The following is a 17699-nucleotide window of genomic DNA, read 5'->3' as shown; positions in this document are numbered from 1 at the left end:
TGAACCCAGGCAGTTTTGACTGGAGTCTTACCTCTTAACCCCAGTGAAATAGTCTCACCTCACCTGCATTGTACTTAATCTTGAACTTTATTTCATTTTTGAATAGGTAACATATATGCACATAGTATAAATTGTGAAAGACACAAAAGGATATACTGTAGAAAATAAGTCTTCTGTATAGTCAGGGTCTTGACTGGAGATAGATGGCAGACATATATGAGGATACCTCAAGATGGATTTATTTATAGAAGTGTGGGTGAAGGTGAACCCCAGGGGGGCAAACTGATACCCTGGAGCTACTAGTAGCTGAGTTATTATTTCCTAGGCTGAAGGGGAGGAAGGAGTTACAGGCAGTTGGAAGGAAGTCTTGCTTCTATCCACATCTCTTCTACCCATTCCACTCACCCCAAAGGTAACCATTTTTTTAAAAGATTTTATTTATTTATTTGAGAGAGAGAATGAGAGTGAGGGAGAGCATGAGAGGGGGGAGGTCAGAGTTGGAGAAGCAGGCTCCCCGCTGAGCAGGGAGCCCGGTGTGGGACTCGATCCTGGGACTCTGGGATCATGACCTGAGCCAAAGGCAGTCGCTTAACCGACTGAGCCACCCAGGCGCCCCAAAGGTAACCATTTTTATTAGCTTCTGGCTTATACCTCTAAAAGGTTTTTTTTTCCTACAAAAATAAGCAAAGATCACTTTTTCTTTGATCTACCTAAGATATATCTCTATAACTCTATCTTTATATGTAGATAGATAATTGAGAAAATTTTTTTGTTTTAAATTTTTATTTTAAAATAATTTTTTAGTTTTAGTTTTTATTTTAATTTTTTATTTTTAAGTAATTCCAAACCTGTAGAGAAGTAGCAAGAGTAGTACAAAGAACTCTCATAAACTCTTTAGCCAAATTCACCAATTTTTCACACTGATTATGTCACATTTACTTCATCATTCTCTCTGGATGTGTGTGTATAATTATTTTTATTTCAGAACCACTTGAGAGTACGTTGCATACATCATGACCCTTTACCCCATAATACTTCAGTATATTTCCTAAGAATAACAATATTCTGCAAGACTCCACAATACAGTTACTGAATTCAGGCAATTTAATATTGAGACAGTACTTTTATACAATCTATAGTTTATATTCCAATTTTCTCCATTATTCCAATAATGTCCTCTAGGAGCTTTTTCTTTCCTGGTGAAGTGCAGTCCAATATCATGTTTCCTATTTATTTGTCATTTTTCTTCAGTGTTCTTTAATCTGGAACAGTTCCTTGGCCTTTCTTTTTATGCCATTGTTTTTTTTTTTTTTATGCTATTGATATTTTTTTAAGAATATAGGCTAGGGGCGCCTGGGTGGCTCTCTCCGTTAAGTGTCTGCCTTTGGCTCAGGTCGTGATCCCAGGGTCCTGGGATCGAGCCCTGCATCAGGCTTCCTGCTCAACGGGGAGTCTACTTCTCCCTGTCCCTCTGCCTGCCACTCTCCCTGCTTATGCTTGCACTCACTTGCTCTCTCTATCTCTGTCAAATAAATAAATAAATAAAATCTTTAAAAAATATATAAGAATACAGGCCAGTCACTTTATAGAATATTCCTCAATTTGGGTTCCTATTACATTCAGGTTGTGCACTTTTGGCTGGAACACTATGGAAGTATGCTTCTCAGGGTATCCCATCCAGATGCTTGTGGTGTCTGTTTGCCCCTTACTGGTGATGTTCACTTTTAAGCATTCGGTTAAGGTAATTTCCAGTTTCCAGCTTCTCAGCAATACTATTTTTCCTTTTGATATTAATAAATAATTTGGGAAAAGATACTTCAAGACGAGGACAATTTGGTCTTCATCAGACTGTCTCTACCTTCTCCCCTACTACCAAACACATACCAATTTAGTGTGTATTGAAGATTCTTGCCTGATTCTTTGTTTTCTATAAAGGTCATATATATATATATGTACGTCTGTTTTTCTGTATTTTTTTGTTTGCTTTTTTCACACTGAATAGGTACCATATTTTATACACTGTTCTGTTCTTTGCTTTTTCCACTTAGCAGTATACCCTAACTAGCACATAGAGAGAGTCATTCTTTTTTGTTGTTGCTGACTACTCCACTGAGGGGTGCAGGGAACGATGCACCACAGTTTATTCAACTATCTGATGGACATTTGGTTTGTGCCAATCTTTTGCTATTACATGTAATACTGCAATGGGGAACTTTAGGCATTTTCTTTTCTTTTCTTTTTGTTAAGTGTGGAGGTATGTTTTCAGAATCAACATAAGTGGGATTAATAGTTCAAAGAGTAAATATTTCTGCAAATTATTTCGTATTTTAAGTTACCATTTTGTATTCCTAGCAAAAATGTGTGAGAGTGCCTGTCCTCCCCAGTCTTGCCAACAAAACGTGTACCATCATCATGGAGTCTTTTGCCGCTAGCTACCTGAAGGGAGAAAAGGGAGGGGGCCAAGGATCATGTGGAGGATTTTAGGGACCAGTCCTTAAAGCGGTAGAAGTAGCATTCATTAGTTGTTGCGGTCCACATTTCAATGGCACAACCAGTCATGTGGCCCCAGCCCAACTGCAAGGGTGGCTGAGAAATGTAGTCTTTGATGTCTTTCTCTGTTATCATATTTAGGTCTACCTATTCTCTTTTAAAGGCTGTATAGAGGGGCACCTGGGTGGCTCAGTCGGTTAAGTGTCTGCCTTTGGCTCAGGTCATGATCCCAGAGTCCTGGGATCGAGTTCCGCATTGGGCTCCCTGCTCCTTGGGGAGCCTGCTTCTCCCTCTGCCCCCCGCATCTCTCATGAATAAATAAATAAAATCTTTAAAAAAAATAAAGGCGGTATAGATTCTGTTGTTTGTATATACCATAATTGATTAATCACTATCCTATTGATTGGCATTCAGGTTCTTTCCAAGTCTATTTGTTGTTGCAAACAATGCTTATGTGTGCCCATGTCTAAAGAAAATTTCCTAGAAGTAGACTGCTGGGCCAGAGGATATGTGCATTTTAACCTTTGATGCATTTTGCCAAATGGCTCTCCAAAAAATGTGTTCCTGTTTTGCTTCTACCAACAGACTATGAGAGTGTAAGTTTCACCATTTTCTCCCTAACAGTGGGTGTTAGCAAATTTTTTTTTTTAAAGATTTTATTTATTTATTTGACAGAGAGAGACACAGCGAAAGAGGGAACACAAGCAGGGGGAGCGGGAGAGGGAGAAGCAGGCTTCCCGCGGAGCAGGGAGCCCGATGCGGGGCTCGATCCCAGGACGTGGGGATCATGACCTGAGCCGAAGGCAGACGCTTAACGACTGAGCCACCCAGGTGCCCCTGTTAGCAAATTTTTTTAATTTTCCCAATTTAAATGACAGATGGGAGCTACACTTGTAGTGAGCACAGCATAATGTATAGACTTGTTGAATCACTGTGTTGTACACCTGAAACTAACGTAACGTGTGTGTCAACCCTACTTCAACAAAACTTTTTTTTTGTAGTTTTTTTTTTTTTTTGCCAATTTAGCAGTTTAAAATATTTTAGGTGGGATTGCGTTCCTTCATTACAAATGAGGCTTAACATCTTTTCACAGTGTTTATTAGCCATTTTTACAGTTTCTTTTCCGTGAACATCCTTTGGCCATTTTATATTGGGTGTTTGTTTTTTTCTTACGGATTTTTTTTTTAAGATTTTATTTATTTATTTGACACAGACAGACACAGCGAGAGAGGGAACACAAGCAGGGGAAGTGGGAGAGGGAGAAGCAGGCTTCCTGGCGAGCAGGGAGCCCGATACAGAGCTCGATCCCAGGACCCTGGGATCATGACCTGAGCCGAAGGCAGACACTTAATGATTGAGCCACCCAGGTGCCCTTTCTTACGGATTTTAAAGAACTTTGTATATTAAGGGTTTTAGCCCTTTTATCGTAAGTGTTGCAAGTATTTTACCTTTATCATCTTTACATTTTACCTGGATCGTTGAGGGGGGCAGAAGCGGTACTGAGAAGCTGATGGATGCACTGCTCTGAGAATTTGTGTGTCTTCTTTCAGATCATTACGTAGAGGTGTTGGAATGCAAACTACAATGTGAAAAGAACCTCACCCCCGTTATAGGAGGCTATCCGGTGGAGAAATTTGTGGCCACCATGTATCATTATTTGCAGTTTGCTTATTACAAATGTAAGTAATTATCTTCTACCAGATCTTGGGCAAGGTCCTTAATCCTCCTAAGACTCAGCTTCCCCATCTGTAAAAAATCGGGGTAATAACCCTGACCTCTGGTTGTTGAGAGAATCCGTCAAGGTCGCATTGACAGCCCTGGTGCGTGCTTTGCACGAAAAGGCAGCAAGGCCTGGTGATTCCGGGCACAGCGCCTGGAGCTGGACTGCCTGGGTTTACATTTCAGCTTCATCACTTCCTAACTTCTCTGTGCCTCAGTTTCCTCATCTGTAAATTGGAGATAATTTGTACTAACCTCATCAGTTGCTACGTGTGGACTGCTTAGGGTAGTCGTACACTAGCATGTGGCATTATCTCCTCCCTATCATCCACCTTCCCTTCCAGACTGAGTCCCACTTGGTCCTCCTTGGGCCTGAAATTCGAGTTAATCGATCAGAACATTCCAAGGAGTCAAAGGAAAACAAAGAGAAAGTGATTCGGAGTTCAGGCTTCAGAGTCTGTCTCTTTGCCTTTTCCTCCTCTCCCCGTAACTGATGTCATCTGAGTGGGGATACTGTGGTGGTGACGCGCACAGGAGGATCCTTCCCGATCAGGGACGTGCTCGCTGTCTGGAGTGACCGGTGACCTTGGCTCCCACAGCCCCCCTTCCCCACTGTGGCTGTTTTGTTCTTTGTTGAGTTCTCTCTGCTTGCAACAACCACCTCCTGTCCTCTGCAGGATGTCTGCTGAAGGTTGAAAAAGGGACAAAAAAAGAAAAAAGAAAAAAGGGAAAAAAAGAAGAAAATTTTCTTCTGTATGTATATACATAAATTTTTAATTTTGCTAATCAGGATTATTCCTGAGAAGGCTCTGGAGCAGTCATTTACACCAGAGCTTTGTGAGTAAGGGAACTTGCCTCTTTCAGCAGTGAACCAGCTATTATGACAGCCTGAATCTCACCTAAGGATGTGATGAGATATCCTGAAATGTCCCTTGGTTGGGTCATTTCTGAGATCAACAGGAGGGTGAGGTGTGTCTTCAACAGGTGTCCTTCCTCGTGCACAGAGGGCAGGGATGAAATTTTATTTGCCACTATAATCCTGGCACTAGCTGTTTGTAAAGGATTATTTAGTGTAGAGGACAGGAGTCTTATTCTTTTTTTCTTTTTCTTCTAGAGAGAGATTGAGAGTGAGCTGGGGGTGGGGCAGAGGGAGAGAGAATCCCAAGCAGGCTCCATGCTTAGCACGCAGCCTGACATGGGGCTCAATTCTTCTACCCCGAGATCATGACCTGAGCCGAAATCAAGAGTCAGATGCCCAACTGACTGAGCCACCCAGGCGCCCCAAGTCTTATTCTGTAGAATCTAGGAACACGCTTTCACATAAGACCCACCAAGCTCACAGTGGGTCCCCAGCAAATATTTATTTGGCTGCGTTCTAATGCCGGGGGGACAGTTATTCTACTAGGCAGTGTTTTTGCTTATGAAGAGCCCTCTTTTTTAGTGTAAGTGATTGGTTAGTGCTGTGTTACAAAAAGACTTGTAGTATAGGCTTTTACAGCAAACCGAACATCTCAGAGATGTACAGAGAAACACCCAAAGCAAACCACCCATTCCCATCTCCCCTCCTCCCCCAAATCCCTCTGTTAACTCTTCGCTTGTATTCATCCACACTTGGAAGAGCCCTGTTTTAATGAGAATTATGGAAACTTATGTACATTTTATTTTTTTTTAAGATTTTATTTATTTGAGAGAGAGAGAGAGAGAGCACAAGCAGGATGAGGGTCAGAGGGAGAAGCAGACTCCCTGCTGAGCAGGGAGCCTGACGTGGGGCTGGATCCTGGGACTCCGGGACCATGACCTGAGCCGAAGGCAGATGCTTAATCAACTGAGCCACCCAGGTGCCCCAAGTTATGTACATTTAAAAAACTTATTCTGGAAAAAAAAGCAACCTTATTCTGGAAATTTAAAAGTGTACATTAGAGAGGATGCTATAATGAACTGTAGTATGCCCATCACCCCACTTGAATTTTGATCAACACTTTGCCAATCTTGGATTCACAGTTTAAAAGTTTTCTGCTGGGGTGCCTGAGTGGCTCAGTCGGTTAAGCGACTGCCTTCAGCTCAGGTCATGATCCCAGGGTCCTAGGATCGAGCCCCGCATCAGGCTCCCTTTGCTCAATGGGGAGCCTGCTTCTCCCTCTCCCACTGTCCCTCCCCCTGCTCATTCTCTCTCTTTCTCTCAAATAAATAAACAGAATCTTTTAAAAAAGGAAATAAAAGTTTTCTGTGGATGAAAACATAAGCTGTTGTTGTTTTTTGATAAGCTACTCTTTTTATTTCATTTTCACAAAAACCTGCGTTGGCACCTTTCTGAGCTAGGCCCCGAGTTGGACTCTGAAACACGGGGAAGAATCCATCAGGTGTTCCGGCCCTCTGAGCGGGGCTCGGCTCTGCTTGCACAAAGCCAGAACACTAGGAGTTTAGAAGTGTTCATGATCCATGCAGGCTCCTCAGGCAGCACACTGGTCCTTGGAATCCTCACATGCTCTGAAAGTCGCCGTGCGTATCAGAGACTGTGGCAGTGACTTACAGACACCAGTAGACCAGAACCTCTAGCTCTGCTGGTTGCTTCACGGGAATCTTTGCTTTCTGGGTTTATAGGTAAACAGTATGAATAAGACGTACTTCTTGAAATTAGCTTCTTGAAAGTCAGCCCTGTTGCGAACTTTTTTGAGATTATCTACCACACTGAATTTTTTGAGGGAAGGTGTTATTTATGCTTGAACCCCAGCCCCGTAGGCCTTGAAATAAGTACCTTTCCCCACCTTGTAGACTTTGTGAATAATCTGTGCCCTGAAGCACTCGGTTTTTAAGGTTGTTGTTACAGGAGACAGCCACTGGGTGGCACAATTTATTCATACCCACGTTTTGGTTACTCCGCCCACCAGCGCTTTAGCAAAGGCAGTGGGTTGAAAATTGGAGCATAGTGTGCCAGGATAAATACCGAGGGGCTTGTGGCTTATCACCTCTTTCCCCTTACCCCGCCCCCCAGCCCGCAAATAAATCCCAACCCCTGCCGATCTCCTGTGCTGAAGGGGCTGTCATAGGCGGGGCAACTCTGAGGAGGGATGCTAGAGGTGGGAACCCCAGTTTCCAGGAGATGTCAACACCAGCTGACTTCAGATCCCTTCCAGGCCAGAAGGCCCACCATCCTTTGGGTCTTCTAGGTTTCGGGTAGCTGTAGGAGGGCTGCCTGGATGTGGGGGTTGTGGTGCCATCCAGATGGGACGCAGGCACATCCTCCCTACCTCCCTCAGCCCCAGGACAGTCCAGGGGACCCAGCTTTCCCAGCTCAGGTCTGTGGAGCCTGAAGTGGAATATAGTAGACATTTCTGGAAAGGCAGATTCTGCCTAATGAGGAACTTGCATGTTCCAAAACCGCTCCCCAGGCTGCCGTGGAGACCCAGTCTGCGATCTGCCCACCCAGGGATAATTCTGGCTGGTCACAGGCTTTGCCAAGGAGGGGCTGTGGAGAAGGGGCTTGCCCGTGGATATTTTCTTTAGGAAGCCGTTGCTGCTGAGGGGGATTTCAGGGCACGGTTTGCCAATTTCCTGTGCCTCTTTTCTCCCCGGCCTCAGTGAACGACCTGAAGAACGCAGCCCCGTGCGCAGTCAGCTACCTGCTCTTTGACCACGACGACAAGGTCATGCAGCAGAACCTGGTGTATTACCAGTACCACAGGGACAAGTGGGGCCTCTCGGACGAGCATTTCCAGCCCAGACCAGTAGGTGGCGGGGCACGGGACATCACGTTTGCGGGCCTCCTCTTCTCACTTTAGGGGACTGCTTTGCGCCTTACAGGAAAAAGTTATTACAGAAATGAAGGGGAACTCCTCTTTTTCTGTTTTTTTTTTTGTCTTTTAACATTTTACTGCTCTATTCTGATTCCTAAATCAGTAAAAACTACCAAACATTACAAAAATGTTTTACTTAGAGAGTGAAATTCCCTCAAAATCCCATACATTTTCTTTACTCCCTGCCTTATAGTTATGCATTTGCATATATATATATATCATATATACAGCATGTATTTATTTTTACAGAAACAGGGTCACACTTTACCTGCTGTTGTGCAACTTGCTTTGTCTTTCCAACAATTCATCATGAACGTTTTCCATGTCACACTCATACAGCTACTTATTTTTTAACACCTCCAAGATAGATTCGTTTATGGATGGACCATCATTTAATTCACTTGACGGACAAGCTCAGCTTTGCATGTGTTTGTTTTCAGGGAACTCTAGGGATTATATATTATTATTTTTTTAAAGATTTTATTTATTTATTTGAGAGAGAGAGAGTGAGAGAGAGCACGAGAGTGGGGTGAGGGGCAGAGGGAGAAGCAGACTCCCCACTGAGCAGGGAGCCCGATGTGGGACTCGATCCTGGGATTCCGGGATCATGACCTGAGCCGAAGGCAGATGCCCAACCGACTGAGCCACCCAGGTGCCCGGGATTATATATTACTTTTAAAAAGATCTTTTCTAGTTGGTCTTTGCCCTTAACTTGTATTTTCATTGAGATTTTTTTATGCTGTCCCAATTTACCATACACACCTCACTCCCCTGCCAACTCACAGAAACACACACACACAATCTCTCTCTGTCTCTCTCACTCACTTGGGGTTGGCCACTCTTTTTTAACTGAGGTATGTTTCATATACAGTAAAATTCATGCTTTTAAGATGTACAGTTTAGTGGTTTCCAGTAGACTCACAGAGTTGTACAACCATGACCACTGTCCAATTTTAAACATTTTCATCACCCCCAAAAGAAATCATACCGTCTCCCCCTCCTCCCAGTTCTGACATCAAAGGTTGGTCATAGAAACTGTTCTGTGTTTGTGTCTGAACAGGAAGCAGTTCAGTTCTTTAACGTGACTACACTCCAGAAAGAGCTGTATGACTTTGCGAAGGAAAATATAATGGATGATGATGAGGTAAGTTTTCATGTTAAGCACACGTCTGGCTAAGAGAAAATATTACATCTTTGCAGAAATCACTGGAAGGCCAAGCCATCCCTGAAACAGAAGGGAACCTTGAGAAATATAGTTTCTGTGGGCGTTTTAATGAAAGAGCACTGGAGGGGGGAACACAGCTTTCTAGGAAACCCAGGTCATAGCACCACATTTTCTGACAGTGACTATGGAGGAACCCACCATAGAAGCCATCCAGTGATCATTTTTTAACTTTAGAAAAACGCAGTGCATTTTCAATGACTCAGCGCTCCGAACACACTTGGAAAGCCTCATCCCAGTTTTTCTGGGATATAATTATTATCTCTTTTCTTCTTTTTCTTTTTGTAAATTCGGTTCTTGCTGTGAGTCATTTTATCATTCTCTGAGATTGCTTGAAATTCCTGATTCTCACTCAGCTGTCTCTTTTTTTTTTAAGTTTTTATTGAAGTAATCTCTACCCCCAGCGTGGGGTTTAAACTCATGACCCTCGAGATCAAGGGTCACATGCTCCTCTGACCGAGCCAGCCGGGTGCCCCTCAGCTGACTCCTTTTTTTGACAAAGACTCTACTGGTGATGGATGAGTCATTTTGGGGTGGGGCAGCCTAGTCACAGAAAAGCCCTCATTATGGGGGTATTTAGAGAGATGTGTTTGAAACAAACCAGAACATGCTTCTGTGGCCTCTGGGGACTTGTCAGCTTTTGGAGCTTGCTCTGGCCTGACCCCTCACTTCATTGATGAAGAGCCTGGGGGACAGGAAAATTCGATGAGCTGCTATGCCAGACCCAGAGGCCCCGAGCTTCCAGGTCTTCTCTTTCCACTGCCCTCGTTTTTGGTGAAGAACTTCTAAATAAGATATGATCATGGAATTTGGGGGTAGACCCCCACTAGCAGGTACTGAATGGGGGTAGACCCATCACTAGCAGGCACTGAATTCCCCAGAGCTCCGGTTTTCCATCTATAAAATGGGACTAATAATGTTGACTTCACAGGGTTGGGAAAACGAAGTACTATGCTGCACGTGGAAATGCTTTATAGACTAGGAAGTGATCACTGTGTTGTGAGTCTTAGGTTGGGTTAAGAAGCAGAGCCTGACATAAGGTCACAAGGATGCTGCAAAGGAAGGAGTGCTGGCTAGAATACAAGCAAGGCTGGCTGCCCTAGTTGGGAAAGTGGAGAAGAATATATTTAGAAAAAGGAAGAGTTGCGTTCCTAATGGTCCAGAGCAAGCCACTCTTGATATTTTGATATAGATACTTCCAATGTTTTCTATACATTTCTAATATATATTCATAATAAACCCAACTGTAATAGGTATCATGGCTTTTCATTTAGCATTGTAATATGAGAAGTTCCCCTTGTGATGTTTTCCTAGAACAGCTTTATTGAAATATTACTCACACACCATAAATTCTCCTTTTTAAAGTACATAATCTAGTGGTTTTTAGTATATGTGCAAAGTTGTACATCCATCCCTAAGAATTTTAGGGTGTTTTCATCACCCCAAAAAGAAATCCCAAACCTGTTAGTAGCCATTCCCCATTCCTTCTCCTCTGCCCACCCCTCCCCCACCTCTGTCCCCAGCCCCTGGCAACCACTAATCAGTCTACTTTCTGTCTCTATGGATTTACTTGTTTTGGACATTTCATATAAATGGAATCTTATGGTAGGTGGTCTTTTGCGATTGGCTTCTTTCACTGAGCATAATGTTTTCAAGGTTCAGCCATGTTGTCATATATATTATGTTACAATGTAAAATTCCTTCTTATTGCTAAGTAATATTGCACTGCATGGATATACCATATTTTGTTCACCTGTTCCTCTGTTGATGGACATTTGAACTGGGTTGTTTCTGCTTTTTGACTATTTTGAATAATGATGCTATGAACATTTGTGTACATGTTTTTGTTTGGACCAAAGTTTTTAATTCTCTTATGTACCAGGAGTATATATGTAGAAGTGGAATTGCTGGGTCAGATGGTAGCTCTGGTTAACTTGAGGAATTCCCAGACTGTTTTCCAAAGTGGCTGCACCATTTTACATTCCCACCAGCAATGTATGAAGTTTCCAACTTGCCACATCTTTGTCAGCACTTCCTGGTGTTTGTCTTTTTTATTACAGTCATTCTAGTGGGTGTGATATAGTATTTCATTGCGGTTTTGATTTTAATTTCCCTAATGACTAATGATGTTGAGCCTTTTTTCATATGCTTGTTAAGTCATTTGTATATCTTCTTTAGAGAGATGTCTAGTCTATTCAAATTCTTTGTCCATTTTTTAATTGGGTTACTTGTCTTTTTATTGTTGAGTTGTGAGTGTTCTTTATATATTCTGGTTATAAGTCCTCCATCGGATACATGAATTGCAAATATTTTCTTGCAATCTGTGGGTTATCTTTTCATTTTCTTAATGGTGACTTGAAGCATAAACGTTTTAAATTTTGATGAGATCCAATGTGTCCGGTTCAAACTACATCATCTTGAAATTGAAAGTATGAGTCTTCCAACTTCATTCTTCTTCCAGGTTGTTTTGGCTACTCTGGGTCCCTTGTATTTCCATATGAATTATAGGATCGGCTTGCCAATTTCTTTTCTTTGTTTTTTTTTTTAAAGATTTTATTTATTTATTTGACAGAGAGAGAGAGCACGCACAAGCAGGGGGAGCGGCAGGCAAAGGGAGAGCGAGAAGCAGGCTCCCCGTAGAGCAGGGAGCCCGATGTGGGGGTCGATCCCAGGACCCTGGGATCATGACCTGAGCCAAAGGCATACGCTTAACCGACTGAGCCACCCAGGCGCCTCAGCTTGCCAATTTCTGCAAAAGGCAGTTGGGATTTTTGATAGGAATTGTGCTAAATCTGAAGATCCTTTAGATAGTATTGACATCTTAACAGTATTAAGTCTTCTGATCCATTAACATGGGATATCTTTCCACTTCTGGAGGTCTTCTTTAATTTCCTTCAATAATGTTTTCTTAAATTTTGTTATTCTTGATGCTTTTGCAAGTGGAATTTTTTCTCATTTTTATTTTCAATTGTTCATTACTAGTATATAGAAATACAACTGATTTTTGTATAATGATATTGCAATTCTGCAAATTTGTTGAACTTGTTTATTCTAATAGTTGTGTGTGTGTGTGTGTGTGTGTGTGTGTGTGTGTGTGCGCGTGTGTCTATTGCTTAGGAGTTTTTATATGCAAGATCATGTTATCTATGAATAGAGGTGATTTTACTTCTCTTCCACTCTGGATGACTTTTGTTTACTTTTCCTTGCTAATTGCCCTGACTAAAATCTCCAGTAAAATGTCAAATAGAAATGGAGAGAGTGAACATCCTTGTTTTGTTCCCAGTCTTTGAAGAAAAACATTCTGTGTTAGCATTAAGAAAGTTGCTAGCTGTGAGGTTTTTTGTTTTTTGTTTTTTTTTAAAGATTTTATTTATTTATTTGACACAGAGAGAGAGATAGCCAGAGAGGGAACACAAGCAGGGGGAGTGGGAGAGGGAGAAGCAGGCTTCCCACTGAGCAGGGAGCCTGATGCGGGGCTTGATCCCAGCACCCTGGGATCATGACCTGAGCCGAAGGCAGACGATTAACGACTGAGCCACCCATGTGCCCCGGTTTTTTTTTTTTTTTTTTTGTAGGTGCCCTTTGTCAGGTTGAGAAAGTTCCCCTTCTATTCCTAGTTTGTCTAATGTTTTTATCATGAAGTGGTGTTGAATTTTGTCATTTGCTTTCTGCATCTATTGAGAAGATGATGTGGTTTTTGTTAACCTTGTTAGTTAATGTTTGTTATAAACATGACTTTTTGATGACTAATATTCCATGGTATGGATTTTTTAAAGTAAAGCTTTTTGGTTTTTTAGGCATTTAGGTTGCTTCTAACTTTTTGCTTTCACAAATAACATAGCTGAGACTAAATTGGTTACTTTTTTTCTAGTCATTTCCTTAGGATAAATTCCTATAGGTGGAATTCCTGGGTCCAGGGCTATGAACATTTTGAGGGCTTTTGATGTACAAAGACAATATGTTTAGAAGAAATCGTAGATATTAGAACAAGAGAACTTTTATGATATTCAGTAAGGCTCTGTCATGTCACAGATGAGGAGAAAAATTCAGAAAGGTAGAGTGACTTGCTCAAAGTTACACAGCTGGTTTGTAATCATCCATTGAACACCAGGCTTATTCTAGGCTTTAAAATTCCTAGTGTTCTTGGACCTGACACTGTCAAGATAAAAAAAAAAAGGAGTCTGTTGAAGGTCCTGGAAGTAATTAGCTTATTAATCAAAGCTTTAGAATTTTGAAAGAATTAATCCATCTCTAAAGAACAAGCTATTTTGTTTTCTATATATCAAAGTATGACAAGTAATTATTTGAAACAAAGTATAATCAATACAATAAAATTCTTAGTTTAACCTTTAAAATTTCCAAAGGACAAAATACTATATTGGAACAAAACATCAATACGATTTAGCTACTGAAGTTAGGGGCATTCTCCTTTATTATCTTTCTGGGGTTGAAATGTGTTGTAAGAGCTCCTGAAAGTTTGCACACTGGTTAAAAATTTTGCAGATGCTTATTATGGTTTCAGAAACTTTATAAAGCAGGCTGAAATAGATGCTTCAAGTTTCGGGTTCTGATGGTTGTTTGCTTTGGGAAGGTCTAAAAGAAATAGATTATAATTTGCAGGAGTGATTTATTGAGGGAGTGCTCTCAGGTAGGAAAGAGGTGAGAGGCAAGGGAAGGAGCCATGAAAAGATATGGTCTTAGCTGGTGTCAAGCTTAGCCTGATCCCACGGGAGCTCTAGAGCATGAATTGTACCACAGAGTCTTCCTGCAATTTCTAGGCAGCTTATCCTTCTCTCCTTGGTTGTTGGCAGCCCAGAGGGGCTGGTGTGTAAACTCCCTGTTGGGGCTCCCCTTTTAGTCAAGATCAGTTGTCCAGAGAAGGGGCAGCTATCGGCCCATCAGCAATCGGCCCTCCCAGCAGCTGGGGCATGGGTGCATTCCCAAAGTAGATCTGAGCTAGGCTGTTGGTGCCTCCACTATAACAGGCCACAGAGGGGGTTGTCTTTCTTTCATCTGTATTGCCCTGGGTGCTTATTAGTGAGCTCAGAGCAGGCAGTACCATCATCCCAGGTCGCAGTCGCCGCACAGCAGGGAACAGTAACTCTGGGAAGAGCTGTCACGGCCGTACATGGAGTCCCTCTATGGTGTTTTCCTTTTGGGTTGCTTCCAGAAAGCAACCAAAGAACATCGTTTTTTCTTTTTTTAAGATTTTATTTATTTATTTGAGAGAGAGAATAGGGCGAGAGAGAAAGAGAAAGAGAGAGCGGCAGGCAGAGGGAGAAGGAGAAGCAGGCTCCCCGCTGAGCAGGGAACCTGATGCAGGGCTCAATCCCAGGACCCTGGGATCATGACCTGAGCCGAAGGCAGACACTTAACCGACTGAGCCACCCAGGTGCCCCAGAATATCATTTTTTCAATCAGTAGTCTTCCACTTCCGTAACTTTAGTTTCTGATCTCAGGCATGACAAGGTAGAAGTATTTGATGAAAATAGTAAGACCCCCTGCTGTGTCTCATGTACTTGGGAGATTTCCCAACTATTCTCAGATGCTGAGATTTTATAACAGGAAGTGTGTTAAAATATCAAAAAGAGCAAATAGGCTCTTGGCCTGTGTGAAGGAGGCCAAGCTTTAGCAGGGGTGGTTAGCCTCAGTAGGGCTGACGCTCTCGTGGGAGCAGGACTTGGCCTCCTTGGCGATTCACTCATTCTTGGCAGTAAAGAGAATGTTGTCATCAGCTGGGCCCAGGTGTGTTGTGGGAGAGAAATCAATGCAGAGAAGGAAATCAGAAAGTGTGCCGGGCTATTTCAGGTTGAGGCTTAAGGCCGATTGTAGAAGGAGGGGGCAGGTAGGCTCCTGGCCCTGACAATGGGCAAGTGGGTCCCACTGTACCCAGGAGACTGTCTCGTAAAGGGAGTGACTGCTTGAGCCACACCAGCACTATGCACGCACACTCTCAATCATTCTTCCTTTAGCAGGTTTCCCACCTTCTGCGTGCCATGTTCTGGGGAAGAAAAGCAACCCAGGTCCTGGTCCTTGAAAAGCTCCTGGTCTGCTGATCAGGGCAAAAGGAGGACAGATAGAGAGTGTTTCTGTGGAATAAGCGCTAAGGGGTGGGGGGGGGGATGCCCAGAAAAGGGGGCACTAAACAGGTCTTTCAGAGGGTGGCTGGATTGCCCCCTTCCCACGGGCCGTCTGCGGGGATTCCAGAGCACGTGACTCCACATTCCCATGGAAGCCAGGTCCCTCTGAAGGGAAGTCAGGTCCTCTGGGCCCAAGGGCAGTGAGGAAGGGCTGCTCCAGCTGACGCAGGCCACCGGCAGTGGCATCTTAGAGACCGTCTCTGCTTACCGGCACTTTTAAAGTCAGGTAGCCCACCTAATGCAGGTGTCCTCTTTTCTCTTACAGGGAGAGGTTCTGGAATATGTGGATGACCTCTTGGAGCTGGAGGAGACTGGCTAGTCTGCAGCAGAGAGATGCCCCTCGATGTTCAGGAGACAAGGATTCTTCATCTTCCTTTCCCCAGTAGCCCACGTTATTGATACCTCAAAGCCTTCTCTTTACTCTGTGACGTGAAAGGGAAGCCTCAGCTCTCACTACATACAATAAGGGGTGAGCCTGCCTTCCCCATGACCACACCTGCCTCCCAGGGTCGGCCCAGGCTCACACCTGTCTCCCTCCCCATCTTCACACCTGCCTTCTCCATGTTCACGCCTGCCTTTCTCACCATTTTGGTTGGAAGGACAGTCTTCCATTTTTTTCCCCCAGAGAATCACTAGTATTTTTTAAATAAGAAAAATACGCCTAAAATTAAGTAATTGTGAAAACCTACTTTGGGTTTTCACTCTTCCAGATTTTAGACTCCTTTATCCCCATGCCCTGATCCAGGAAAGATAGTGGAAGACAAAGGCCAAACTTCTCCATGCCCCCGACAGCCTACACATGGTCTGACCTGAACCATTTCCGGCACCCACTGAAAGACAAGTTGGGTAGATAGTGCAGGCTACAGAAATACGGCTTTTGCCCAACACTTCTGCATCTCCAAAGTCTTACAGTGGTTGGTCGGCCCCCCTTGGGGACAATAGTCAGTTATAAGTCTCAAAGTTGGGAATGGAAGAAAGCAGAGAGAGTCTAGTTTCATTTCATTCTTTCAATAAATATTTATTGAGAACCTGCTACATACTAGACATTGACCTGGGCACTGGAACTACTGCACAGAATGACAGAAAAAAAACAAAAAACAAAACCCTGCCTTCTGGAGCCTACATTCTATAAGGAGAGACAGACAGCAAATAAATAAGAATAAATATATACAGACTATCAATAGTGATAATTGCTATGGAGAAAAATAAAGCAGCGAAGTGGGTACGGAAGTCTGGAGATGAGGCTACAGTTTTAAATAGGATGGTCAGGGAAGAAAGACTTCACTGAGAAGGTGACATCAGAAGCAGGTCTCAGGGAAAAGCATTCCAGGCAGAGGGAACAGCATATGCCATGCTTTACAGTAAGAACATGCTCGCTGTGGTGAGCGAATAGCAAAGAGGCCAAGAAGAGTGGGCAAGGGGAAGAAAGGAAGGAGATAAAGTGAGGGAGGTGGGAGAGAGGACAGACGGCTTAGGCCAGTGTAAGGCCTTTGGCTCCTACTCTGAGTGGGATGGGAGCCATTGGAAGGTTTGGGCAGAGGAGTGCCTTGGCTATCTGGAGCCCTCCAGCTGCCATATTGTGAGCAACGGTGGATGCAGGGATACCAGGTAAAGGGAGTGCTGGCTTGAACCTGAGCCGTCGCAATGGAGATGGTAAGAAATGGTCAGACTGTGGGCTTATTTTGAAATCAGGGCCCGTAGGATTTGGTGACAGATCGGATGTGGAGCATAAGAGAAAGAGGGGTTAATGGTGACCTCAAAGGTTTTTGGCCAGAGTAGCAGGAAGGATGGAGTTGCCATTTACTGAATATCAGGAAGTTGGTTGTGCGTGGGTAAGTAAGGAATTTGGTGCAAAGCAGGCTGGGATGGGAGGTTCAGGCTGCAAGTAAAATTTGAGAGCGTTCTCAGATCAGGCCTTCAACAGAGCCTGAAACAGGGATCCAGATGCATGTGGTTTCTTGTGGGGGTACATTCAGAAGAAACTTGTGAAGGCCTCCATCAATCCGTTAGTTATTGACTGTCCTGTAGGGGGCAGGGCTGTCCCTTTGAAGGCAAGTAGCTCGGTCAGCGGAGGGCTGTTGTCTGGAAGAAGGACTGTGACCACAGGGAGTGGATGGGGGCCGGGGGTGCGGATGTGGGTCTTGGCTCTGTGAAGGGTGTCTGGGAGGAACGTCAACCCTCCCCCCCGCTGGATCATCAGCACGTACATGGTATATAAACCCAGGAGCCTGGATGGGGTCGCCTAGACTGCATGCATGTATTGAGAAACGAGAAAAGGGCCGAGGACAGAGCTCTGAGGCTCTCTGGGAAATGAGAAACCTGCCAAAGAGACTG

At 43.6% G+C, this 17699-nt stretch overlaps 1 protein-coding gene across 1 annotated transcript in view; it reads left to right on the top strand.

Moving 5' to 3' along the window:
• The window catches only part of LOC113918158 (cartilage associated protein), a 28117-nt gene extending 11584 nt beyond the window's left edge, over positions 1–16533 (top strand). Inside the window, exons 4-7 of the mRNA XM_027586381.2 lie at positions 4041–4169; positions 7789–7934; positions 9064–9147; positions 15631–16533. Of these exons, the coding sequence (XP_027442182.1) occupies positions 4041–4169; positions 7789–7934; positions 9064–9147; positions 15631–15684 (413 nt within the window). The 3' untranslated portion in view covers positions 15685–16533. The remainder of the gene's footprint in view (positions 1–4040; positions 4170–7788; positions 7935–9063; positions 9148–15630) is intronic.
• The last annotated feature ends 1166 nt before the right edge of the window (positions 16534–17699 follow it).

The sequence above is a fragment of the Zalophus californianus genome, chromosome 1, assembly GCF_009762305.2.
Source record: "Zalophus californianus isolate mZalCal1 chromosome 1, mZalCal1.pri.v2, whole genome shotgun sequence".
Lineage (NCBI taxonomy): Eukaryota > Metazoa > Chordata > Mammalia > Carnivora > Otariidae > Zalophus > Zalophus californianus.
This window is presented reverse-complemented; position numbering and strand designations above follow the sequence as displayed.